The sequence below is a fragment of the Podarcis bocagei genome, assembly GCF_964188305.1.
Source record: "Podarcis bocagei genome assembly, chromosome: 2".
In the NCBI taxonomy this organism is placed as follows: domain Eukaryota; kingdom Metazoa; phylum Chordata; class Lepidosauria; order Squamata; family Lacertidae; genus Podarcis; species Podarcis bocagei.
Window position 1 is genome coordinate 97,684,200 of NC_138126.1, and position 12,207 is coordinate 97,696,406.

A 12,207-nucleotide genomic window follows, 5' to 3' on the forward strand; every position below is an offset into this window, starting at 1 on the left:
AGGTACATCCACTTTTTTTCTTTTTAAAAAAAATTGGGGGCCCCAAGAGAGTGGGGCCCTAAGCTATAGCTTGTTTAGTTTATATGTATATCCAGCACTGTCCTGTCAGAGGAGCGGGTGGTATTTGAAAAGGTTGCCTTTCACACGGGGACAAGGGAGCCAGAAACTCAAAACTCTTTTCTTGCATGGAAAGGAGATGCCAATCATCTTTGCTCTCCCTGCCTCTTTAAGAGCCTGGGGGCTGATGCGCCTTAATTTGGCCCAGCCCTTCCTTCTCCTGAGCCATCTCCAGCAGCCTCAGCCTTTTTTTGGCGGCCCTGGGTTTCACTTTCATTTCCTCTGGGCTTTGTAAGTGGCGCTTCTGCCGCGCGCCATGGCTTCTCCAGACTCGCAGAGGCTGGAGGAGAAGCTGACGTGCTGCATTTGCCTGGATACGTTTAGCACCCCGGTGACGGTGCCCTGCGGGCACAGCTTCTGCGAGAAGTGCATCTGCGACCACTGGGACGGAGAGGAGGGCAAAGGGCCCGCCGCCGCGGGCTACACGTGCCCCTCGTGCCGCAAGAGCTTCCCGGAGAGGCCGGAGCTCAGCAAGACCGTTCTGCTCGACAGTCTGGTGGAGCTGCTCCACAAGCAGGAAGATGGCGGGCCGGCTTCCCGGACGGAGCAGGCGGCCGCTGCTCGGGAAAGGAAGTGCCCCAGGCACGGCCGGCCCTTGGAGCTGTACTGCCAGACGGAGAAGCGGGGCATCTGCTGCGTGTGCACGCTCAAGGAGTGCCAGCAGCACATCAGGGCCCTCGTCGAGGACGAGCGGAAAGCCAAAGAAGTAAGCAGGGAGCGGGGCAGAAGCATTTCCGGAGCCGGCCACTTGGGGCCATGGCAACATAACATATACAGTGGTACCTCGCGTTAAGTACTTACCGGTAATTCGTTCCAGAGGTCCGTTCTTAACCTGAAGCTGTTCTTAACCTGAAGCACCACTTTAGCTAATGGGGCCTCCCACTGCTGCTGCGCCGCCGGAGCACGATTTCTGTTTCTGCCAGCAGTACCTCAGGTTAAGAACTTTGCTTCAGGATGAGAACAGAAATCGTGCTCCAGTGGCGCGGCGGCAGCAGGAGGCCACATTAGTGAAAGTGGTGCTTCAGGTTAAGAACAGTTTCAGGTTAAGAACGGACCTCCAGAACGAATTAAGCACTTAACCCAAGGTACCACTGTACTATATATATACATTTTATTAGTTTTTTTAACATATCATTTTCAACAGTAATTAAACATACTTTTACATCTTATTCAAATTTTTTACTTTTGTCAATCCCGTCTGAAAATTTTCCAATCTAATCTCTCAGTATGCATTTCTTATCTTCCCTATTACATTTCAAACTCATAACCAATATCTCTTTTTCTACTTTGTAACGCTTTGTTTATTTCTCCTTACAAAACTTCTTGTAGTCCTACTAGCGTAATTTGTTGATTACAGTTGCTCTTCAAATGATTCATATACTTCTTCCAATCTTCTGTAAATCTCTGGTCCCACAGGTTTCGAATCCTTCCTGTCATTTTGTCCAATTCTGCATAGTCCATTAATTTTGTCTGCTGATCTTGGGCATCTCTCACACTGCACGGGACCAGGCTGTTGATGGACGGGTGTCATGCTTGCCAAAGGAGCCTTCGGGCATCCCATTTTAAAATTAAGCATTCCCTCTGGTGCATTAGTTACTTGGGATTGTGGGACATGTCCCTGCACATTGTAGTTGTCGTGGTGCGCACCTTACTCTTAAAGGATTTATGTTGTTGGGGGCAGAACACTCACCTGTCATCATCCTCTGTCTCAGATTTGGAATGAAATGTCTCAACAACAGTTGTTTTAAATAATGATGATGATTAATTAATAATAATTTATTATTTATACCCCGCCCATATGTCCAAGTCTACTCAGCCACTCTGGGCGGCTCCCAACAGAATATTAAAAACATGATAAAGCATCAAACACTAAAAACTTCACTAAACAGGGCTGCCTTCAGAAATTACTTTCTTTTGAAAAAACAGTCAAAATCCTTCTACAATTTCTACTTTTAGTTAAGTATTTTTATTTATTTACTCGATGAAACTGCCTCCCACCCCCGGCTATGCCCACTGGTGACGCAGAGACAGCCTAGGTTGTGTATATTGCTCTAATCTCAGCTTTGCTGCAGTGGATAAATTTTCACTTGCTGAATGTCTGCCTGATTGACTCATGACTCTTCTCAGATACCAAATGCTTTATAATAATGGGTTTGATGCAGTAAGGCCTTTATCTCCACTGTAGCCTAAGATTTAATTCATTCCATATGAAGGATGGCCGGACATTAACTCTTGGTGCTGCCACCAAGCTACATTTCCTCAAATTTTGTAGGAGAAGCCAGGAAAGTTATAAAGCAGGCATCACTTGCCGTACAGTGGTACCTCGTGTTGAGAACTTAATTCGTTCTGGAGGTCTGTACTTAACCTGAAACTGTTCTTAACCTGAGACATCACTTTAGCTAATGGGGCCTCCTGCTGCCGCCGCGCCGCTGCCACATGATTTCTGTTCTCATCCTGAAGCAAAGTTCTTAACCCAAGGTACTATTTCTGGGTTAGCGGAGTCTGTAACCTGAAGTGTCTGTAACCTAAAGTGTCTGTAACCCAAGGTACCACTGTATAGATATGAAATATTTTAAGGCTAGCTAGGGCATAACGACTTTGCTGTAACAATACCAAGCAAGAATCCTTTGCTTGAATATACACTGGAAGACATTGCTAGACCCAAATCATAGCCTATGGGCTTTCGTGTGGTGAGGCAGTTCAGCACTGCTCAATACAAACGTAAGGTTTTGGATTAGTCTCGACATCATGGCCCTTTCTTACATCCTCAGTGAGTTACCACTTCCTATAACTTGGCTACCTTGATGCCTACACTGATTACCTTCAATCTAATAGGGTGTTATATTAACAGAACTCTGGAGTCTTTCCAAAGGGATGAATGAATCTTGGAAGATTCATCTGGGGAATTCTGCTGCCCCTCTTGGGAAGGTGAGATGCAGGGGCCGGGTGTGGCTAGGTGAGATTGAAGTGCTTGCCTGTTAAATTATTTTGAACTCTTTGGCAGGAGTCCGTAAGAGCAACCCTGGAGAAAACTCGAAAGGAGGCAGAGCCTATCAGAGAAGCAATTCAGAAACTGGAGCAGCGGATAGACAACATCAAGGTAAGGAATCCACAGAGAGCATCATAATGACAAAAGTGCCTCCCATGGGAAGTGCTTGCTCTCCATTGACCCCATTTGGTACCCATCATGGCTAAAACTCCAGTTACTGAATGAGCAAGTGGGCCTTCTGCATTTGTGTCCCTTTCCTAACAGCTCAGACCTGTAGTGAATTCTTTGCCAACCTGGTGCCCTCCAGATGTTCTGGATTACAACTCCCATCAGCCCCAGCTAGCCAGTCAAGGATCACAGCCTCTCTTTTTGCCTGCCTCCCCACATTTTATTTTCTTGTTTCCATTAAGAGTGATGCCTAGTACCCAACAGAATGCAGAGCAGCAAGGGAAATAGAGGCAGCTACAGTGGAAACAACTGTATTTTGTTGCCCTTCCTTTTTCATCCAGGGTTCCTCGGAGAAGTTAAAATCTGGAGTTTTGCAGAAGTTCGCTTCTCTTGTGGAAGCCTTGAAGGAATGCCAGAGGAAGACAGTGGAGAAGATTGAAAGAGAGCAAGATGCTGCGCTTGGCAAAATGCAAGAGAACTTGGACCAGCTGAAGCGCCAACTGGATGGGCTTACCCAGCGCAACGAGAAGGCAGAAGAGCTGCTCGCTTGTACTGATGATATGACGTTTCTGGAGGTATGCAATGTGTATACTGATGGCATTTGGGCCAGATCTTTATATCTCCACTCCCAGGGGACAGCTTTAATAGGTGGGTGGTCCTGTCAACTTGTTAAAGTTGGTTCATGGATGAGAGATAGTCACCATGAAGGACTGAACTCCAAGTAATTCAATCCTGCTTTCTGAAGGGATCGGCTGTGCCAGTGAGTTCTTACATAGCCAAACCAAGCAGGATTGAACTCCCCACCCTTCAATCTCTATGTGCCCCACACCTATGGTTTGGGGAAATGTCCTGGAAGGCGAAACAGGGAGAACCGGTGGGCCAAATGTGGCCAGCAAGCCAGAGGCTCCCCACCCCTAAAATAAACCATAGCTTAGTATTACAGAGTGGGAGTTGCTGCCTGTTCTGCTCCCCATTCCTGGCAGCTGACAAGCTCTTAACTGGAAGCTATCTTCAATATCATAACTAAGCCTCTGAACCTTGGCAACCATTGGCATACAGGAGTTCTGTGTTTATTTAATTCTTAACAGTGATATGCTTTGAATGCAAAGATAGTCCCAGACCCTCAGAAGTTATTGAAGTGTTTTCTGTGAAGTGGGGATTTCCCCCCCCCCCAGCATTGCACTGCATTGTAAGCTAAGAGAGCAGTGGTATGTTTCACGTCCTGTGTACAGCATGCAACTGAGATTAGACCTTTCTGTGGGACTCTTCATAATTATAAGCGCTTCTCTAGCCTTCTCAGCTAGGAGATAGAGGAGAAAAAGGATTAGCTAGGCCTAATGGTCAGCAAGTTGAGACAATTGAAAAACAATTTGGCTGCCAACTCCAGAGCAGAGTTTAGAATGTGAATCACCCACCATGCCAGAGGGGGGAATGTCTGAAGTTGAACTGTCTGGGGGGGGGGGAATTCCATTGATGAGGCCCTCTGTCTTCAGAGAGACAGGCAATTCATGCCGTGAGAGGGGGTTATTGTAGCAAAATGGCTTTACCCAGTTGGTTACTCACAGCAACATTTTGTAGCCAGCAGCAGCAGGGAATTGTGTGGTTTTCTCATCAGAAGGCTGCTGTGCCATTGTCCTCCTTTCTGTTCTGAATTTTTTTAACGAGCTGAACAGTCTCAGATTGACAAGAATGCCCTGGCACACCACTGCCTTCAAATATATAATGAATACACTTGCTTTTACAGTGGTACCTCAGGTTAAGTACTTAATCCGTTCTGGAGGTCTGTTCTTAACCTGAAACTGTTCTTAACCTGAAGCACCACTTTAGCTAATGGGGCCTCCTGCTGCTGCTGCTGCGCCGCCGGAGCACAATTTCTGTTGTTATCCTGAAGCAAAGTTCTTAACCCAAGGTACTATTTTTGGGTTAGTCTGTAACCTGAAGCATATGTAACCCGAGGTACCACTGTAGTTCGCTTTTATTTTAAACTCGTTTTTCAACATAGTGCTCAAAGTGGCGTCACAAAAGGGACCCACCAGCGTGCTCTTGGCACATTTGGATTTCTGAGCAAGTGCTATGGGGACCACTAAGGCAGGCAAAGGGGGGGAAGAAGTGGGGAGGGGAGCATGTGTCCTGCTTTATAGCTACCTCTGCTTGAAGGGCTGGCTGTTCCAAGTCCAGTTAAGAGATAATGAACCACAATGGAGAGGCAGGGGCTTGGAAGTTGCATCTGGACAGCAAACTGATCAGGGACACAGGTCACGCTATTAAGGTCTTCCCAATTTGTTTTTATTTCAATGAATTGCAATTTTGTCCAAATGTGCATATATTAACATATTTTATGCAAATTTGTGTTAGTTTGTTCCCTTCTTTGGTGATGCATTTCCTCCTGCTTGGCAATATGTAAGTGGCCACCGTAGAGTACCAAACTAAAGAATTTCAGGATCGATCCAGTTCACTTACATAAGCTGAAGTTAAACTCCATTCATGTAAGTCAACAGTCAAACTTTGTGATTCCTACATTTCCTGTTCCTTGTAGGAACTGCATCATCTTCCTCCTCTTGGCAACTTAGAAGTTATTCCACCTGTTGAGTTTGATTTGGCCAGCAATGTGGATGCTGTCACTGAACTCTTCAATGAGGTTTCCAGGCTTTTGCAAGAGGCTCAGTCAAATTCCTTGAGTCCACCAATGACTGAAACAAAAGGTAATCATTCAGCTGTTTTAGGGAGTGGTGAAAAATTAAAGATCACCTGTGGAAAGTCAGTTGGTCAGTTTTCTTTCTAATAAAGGCGGCTGGAGGTTTAAGTGCTACAGTAAAGTTGGGGGGGGGGAGTATTTATTTTGATAGATTTCCATATTGAGGAGGAATAGTAGGGCAATGACAGTGCTTAGTTTTCTGAAAGAAAGATTAGATTTGTACTGCCAGAATTACCCCAATTTTCTCTGTAGTCGTCCACAAAACTTTGACCTCCTCAGAGAGACTTTTAAAATCTTATAAAGTCCTTTGTTCCCAAATGTTTTCCTAGGAAAGTAGGATCCAGTTCAGATGTAATCATAACAAACCACAGTTTGTCATTACAAGGACAAGCTACAGCAAGCCCGAGGCTCATTCGCTTCCTCCTCCATTTCCCAGCCTTCTCTGACCATAAGAGGAGGAGATTAGAAGTGTCTGCTACTAGTTGTAAAAAGCGCAGGAAATTGTGGTTTTGTTCTCAAATCAGGATTCAAAGCCATTCTTTGAATCTGTCTTCAGATCCTGGTTTGAGAACAAGCTGCAGTTGCACAAACCACAGTTTCCCACATTTGGATGAAAAGGCAAACTGAAGCTTGTCGCAAACTGAAATTCTGAACTGGGCCAGAACATGTGGCCTTTATCTAGATTTCACCTACTCATTTCAGCTCCTGACCTGGAGGCAACCCTTTATAATGGGCCTGGGCAAGGTGAGCAGCATGATACCAAGGAGGGCGGGGAGCAGAAGGGGGTGGCAGTGAGAGCACCTCATTCATCATTGGTTTGGGCCCACCATTGGCTCCAGCCCTGCCCACCAGTGGCATGCAGCCCCCTAACAGATTGCCCCCAAAGGAATCTTGCCCTCAAAGGAGAAAACCCTTCCTTTTGCACCTACATGACACCAAACAACGCATACACAGCAGTCCACATGTGTGGTCTTTTGTGATGCATTAGGATGAGAATTGTAAAGCTTGCTGCACACAGAAAAGTGATTTTAGAAACTTTAATAATTTGATCATACATCAGAGAGTATTTATGCTTTGTCTTGTTTCAGACCATGAGAGATTATGCCTTGGGAGCACCTAAGTGTCTGGTTATTATGAAGAAAAATATAACACTGTGGGATGCCTTTAAGTACACTGCTGCTGCTTCTCCTTTTTAAAGAGAAATATTTTAAAATATATCCAAAGGCCAGCTTTGAACCTTGCTGCCTGTGTATCTTGTCCTCACCCCTCCCGAAAAGGCTCCCCCAACTCACTGCCGAGTCTTGACTTGTCTACCATTTTGAAACCGTTGTTTTTAAGGCAAATGAGTTTCCTTCCTGCTTTTAAGTTTTCCTTGCTTATCTCTCACTCGGCAGTCTCACCGGAGCCAAAGGTAATTGTGAGAAGGGCCGGACCGTGCCTTCCAGACAATGAGTTAAGAATGTCTTTTTTAAAAGGTAAGCGACTTTCTGGGCTGCACGCAGTTACTTAAAAAAGGGAAGTAGGGTCACAAGTGCATAAATATATTCAGAGCTGCTTCCTTTGGGTCCTCTGTCAGAATCATAAATTTATTTCTTTGTGTGTGCGTGTTCTGTTGGTTATAATAATATTCCTGGTGGTGGTTGACCTGAGGCGGGTGAGGAATTCTCGCATAAACAAGTCTATTCATATGAACAGCATAGCATGGAAGTTGCAAAGTCACACAGGAATGTAGCTCCTCTTCCCTTCCACTTATGGGGTGGAATTCAAACTAGCGCTGAGGAGATCACTTGTCAGTGCAAGCATTTTTGCTTGCCTGTTGAAATGATTTCTTCTCTCCTGTGCACTGTTGTGGGGGTTCTCCTACCCTTACCCCAAGCTGATTGAGGAGGGCACACTGCGCTAGTGGGGCTCATTGTGCTGGCTCCCACTACAGCACCTATACTGTTTAAGGCAGTCCATGATTTTTGTTTTTCATGCAAAGGAGTCAACATTGCAAGAGTTTGCTGCTCCCACATTACACTGCTCATGCAAGTAAGCAATTGCCCACATCAGTAGTCCTTTAAAAAAAAAAGAAGCATAAATGTGCCTTCAGATCCAGGAGTTCAAAAAGCTTTGCAAAACTGTGGAGCCATATTGGAGGCAGCCGATGCAGACCTATAAGTTCTGCATTTTATTCTCACTGTCTCCCACACACCTGTGCCCAACTCTGCTTTTGGGGACATCTGGGTGAGTTCCGTGTTAAGATCTCTAGGATCCTCCTTGTTCAAGAGAAGCTTCTTGCGCTTAGATTAGCAGGAAACCAGGAAGCTATGGAGCAGATGTTCACTTAAATCACAAAGAACACAATTTATCTGTTAAACTAATAAATGGAACAGCTCCTGTTTTCTGACATGGGTGGAACATGGATCAAAGAGAAAGCACTTAGGACTGGTAACTACCACAAACAGTTAGTAACTCCTTTCAGAAATCTGTGGACCAGAGCCAATGGACAAGGTACAATCTTTTGTATATACTTGCACATAATGCCTGTGTACTTTCCTTGCCCAGGCTTCTGGTTTGCATCCCTGAGGGAAATAATTATTCCATTAACCTTATTTAGGCAGAAGGCTGATCAAAGGGAATGTTGCGTTGCTGACAACAACTGACACCCCTCATAGGCACCCTGGCACTGAGCAGGGATTTCTCATAGGCCATTGTGAGCAAAAAGTGATGTTTAAATAAAGCAGAGCCTGCCATCCTAGAGATCTTGCTCCAAAGGAAATGGAAGGCACCCACTTCCCTTGGCTTTTATTTGACGCCTCTAAAGCCAACTTTCACTCTCCCTCAAATGCGCACTGATACTTTCTCCTTGCTGCTTTGGTTAAATGCCCTGCAATACTAAAAAGTTGGTATTTCGTTCTTAGAACAGAGTTGACAATAGGTTAGCTCTGTTAGGAGAGAACAACAGAAGAAATTGCCAAAATGCCACTTCAGCAAGCCGTGGCATGTCTGATATTAGGGATTGGGGACCTTTTTCTCTAACTGAAGAGGAATTAGCCAGTTAAAAATGAGTTAAAGACACTTGGGTGTTTTTTCTCCCACCTGACTTTGATACCTTTGTCTCTCCTGCAGATCAGCAGAATTTGACCTTTGATCCAACCACAGCTAACCAATACATGCAGTTGTCGGATGAGAACCGGAAGTGCCATCACTCTCAACGTATTCCAGGGTCGAGGCCAAAAGACCCACAGAGGTTTGAGCCATGGCAAGTCATGTGTGCCCAGAACTTCAGCCAGGGCAGCTGCTACTGGGAAGTCAAGTTATCTGGCCACTCTGTCATTATTGGCGTGGCTTATGGAAGTTTCCCCAGGAAGAAGCGGGTTGGCCGCACATTCACCATTGGGCTGGATAAACTCTCCTGGGGCCTGCACGTCCAGGAAGACTGCTATATGGCTTGGCACAACGCCGAGTGCATTAAGATAAAAAAGCATGTGTGCAAATTCATTGGGGTGCAGTTGGATTGCAACCAAGGAGTGCTATCCTTTTATGGCGTGGATGACAACATGACACTCCTCCACACTTTCAACACGATCTTCACAGAGCCCCTTTTCCCAATCTTCTGGCTTTGCGAAGGCATAGCTGTGACCCTCTGCCAAAAGCCACAGGGCAAAGTTCGAACTGATGGGGTGCCTCCTATCTTGCAAGCAGCTGCTGCTGCTGCCACCACAGTGGACGAACTGCCAGATGATGAGATAGCTCTGAAACAAGGAGAGCAATTCTCCTGAGATCTCAAGGTACTTTGTACTCATCTTCCCCAGGGAGATGCAAGTCCCCATTTCTCATCTCAAGGTAGGACAAGTGTGCAAGACGGATTAAAATTTGGGGAAGATGATTAGGGCACTGAACTCCGGCTGTCCTGACCACTCATTGCTTAGTGTGCTGTGCATCCTGGTGAAGAATACGGCTTTCTGACAATCTCATCTCATTAAAAGCTAAGCAGGAAATGAAGAGGAGCAGGAAAACAGAGTAAACAAAGTTTGTGATATTTCAGCCTACTTACGCAATTATTAGGGGGCGGGGGGATGACTAGAGGTGGACAGAACTAAATTGGGTTTTTTTAAAAAAGTAATTTTTAAAATTTAAATGGCACAGTAGGGACTGATAACTTCTCCTTGGGACATATTAATTTTCAGAATTGGCTTGCCCTGAAACATTAAATTCTCCACTATGTATGTACTGCATATGTGTAGCTTTCCATACAAGGAAACTGAACTCTTTGGTTCAGAGAGGTTGCACTATTTTATGGTGTGACTTTAAATTATGATGGAAGGAGTTCTATTTTACTTCTCTGTGCAGGCTCAACATGTCGTAACTGCTCACGTGTTTGTTGCCACTTTCTCATCAGCAGATTATGGTGGGAATGAAAACTTGCCAAGTTGGTTCCTGTTTTATTGTTCAGCTTTTAAAAAAAGTTTTATTGAGAAATAAAGCTTTCTAAGCAAAAAGGAAAAATAAGCTTACTAAATAAATTTCTTCTTTTATTAGAATTCCCTCTTCTAGCTGTGAGCTAGAAAATTGTCATAGCCCCAGGGAAGAGTATCCAAGAAACAAAACTGATCTGGTTCTTAGTAAGGTGACCTTAAGCTCACAATTGCCAGGGACTGGGGATCCTACACTAATGAACCTCTTGGTCTTGCTGATCAAAAGGTTGGTGGTTCGAATCCCTGCGATGGGGTGAGCTCCCATTCCTCTGTCCCAGCTCCTGCCAACCTAGCAGTTCGAAAGCATGCCAGTGCAAGTAGATAAATAGGTACCACTGCGGCGGGAAGGTAAACGGCATTTCCATGCGCTCTGGTTCCGTCATGGTGTCCCATTGCACCAGAAGCGGTTTAGTCATGCTGGCCACATGACCCGGAAAACTGTCTGTGGACAAACGCCGGCTCCCTTGCCCTGAATCGAGATGAGTGCCGCAACGCCATAATCGCCTTTGACTGGACTTAACCGTCCAGGGATCCTTTACCTTACACTTTCAGTGACCCCTATTTTTTATTTTGTTTTGTGTACCGATTAATTCCCTCAAGTCCAAGAGCTTTTCTCATCGTTCCACAGCTTGGAAAAAAGCACCATCTTATTCGCTGAATTGAAGGTTGGTTAAACAAAATCTCTTCGGATTTCCTGTGCATCTGATAAAATCTGATTCGGTGGATAAAATCAGAGGCGTATGACTACTGGGCTTCAAAGTTCCACAGTGACAGATAGCCATTGATAGACCTATCATCCCTGAATTTGTGTTTTCCAAACTGTTACTGGCCATCACTGTTCATTCTCTGAAATAAGGACGGAAGAACAGCCTGCTGGGCCAGGCTAATGGTTCATCTGGTCCAGCAACCTGTTCTCACAGTGGCCAATCAGAAGCCTGAGGCAAGAACACAAGCAGGACTTGAGTGCAACAATGCCCACCTGTGATTCCCAGAAACTGGTATTTGGAAGTATGCTGCCTCTGACAGCAGATGCAGAACGCAGTACTTCCCTTTCATTAGTTGCCCTCAATTTCTAATATCGGGGGAGGGGAGGGTTATCTTTCCACCCACCTCTATCTCACTCATCCTATTAATATATAAGTCACTATCATGCCCCTTCTTTGTTGCCTTTTGTCCAAATTAGGGAAGGTGCACTAATAGCTTTATCCCCCCCTTTTCATGCCAATGAATTTTTGGAGAACGGTGGGCAGAACTGTGCACTGTATCCTAAAAGCAGTTATGCTATTGATTTAAATAAGAGAATGTTGATACCAGCCATTTTACTTCCAATTCCATTCCAAACAATCTGGTGCGCCCTCTCTAATCTATGTGTGTTTCTGTCCCTTTCCCTGACCCTATCCTAGGCAAACAAAATTGTATCTGTCTAGGTCACAGCACCTATTTATCGTTGAAAATCTGCTCAGTCTCCAAGTTAGCAAGCATGTGAAAGCAAGCACATATGAAAGGAAGGTATTCCCTATGATAGCTGCAGTGCTTACTTCTGAGTAAACATGTCTAGGCTCAACTTGTATGGGAGATTCATAATCCCGAGCGCCTCCCCGCCCCCATCAAGAAATTCATTCCTGATTACCAGAGGAAATTAAAACGAACTTAAAAATTGCAGGGCAATAATCACACCCCACACCCCCACCGCTGTATTTGTGAACATGATCTTAATTAAGAGGACACTTAATTAATGAAAGATTTGTCTTATCCAACTTCGTTCCTCGCTCTTCCCC

The 12,207-nt window shown here is 45.1% G+C and overlaps 1 protein-coding gene across 2 annotated transcripts; it reads left to right on the forward strand.

Annotated features, from left to right (window-relative positions):
- The first annotated feature begins 284 nt into the window (after nt 1–284).
- On the forward strand, nt 285–10,463 carry TRIM65 (tripartite motif containing 65). 2 transcript variants are annotated; one of them, XM_081185396.1, is made up of 7 exons: nt 285–823; nt 3,122–3,217; nt 3,616–3,849; nt 5,811–5,976; nt 6,672–6,713; nt 7,364–7,444; nt 9,081–10,463. In XM_081185396.1, exons 1-7 carry the CDS (start codon nt 374–376, stop codon nt 9,731–9,733), a joined length of 1,722 nt encoding a protein of 573 aa, XP_081041522.1. In that variant the 5' UTR covers nt 285–373; the 3' UTR covers nt 9,734–10,463. The 2 variants fall into 2 exon arrangements, with proteins under 2 accessions (XP_081041522.1, XP_081041523.1); XM_081185397.1 differs by lacking the exon at nt 6,672–6,713 and having other exon boundaries at nt 292–823.
- The last annotated feature ends 1,744 nt before the right edge of the window (nt 10,464–12,207 follow it).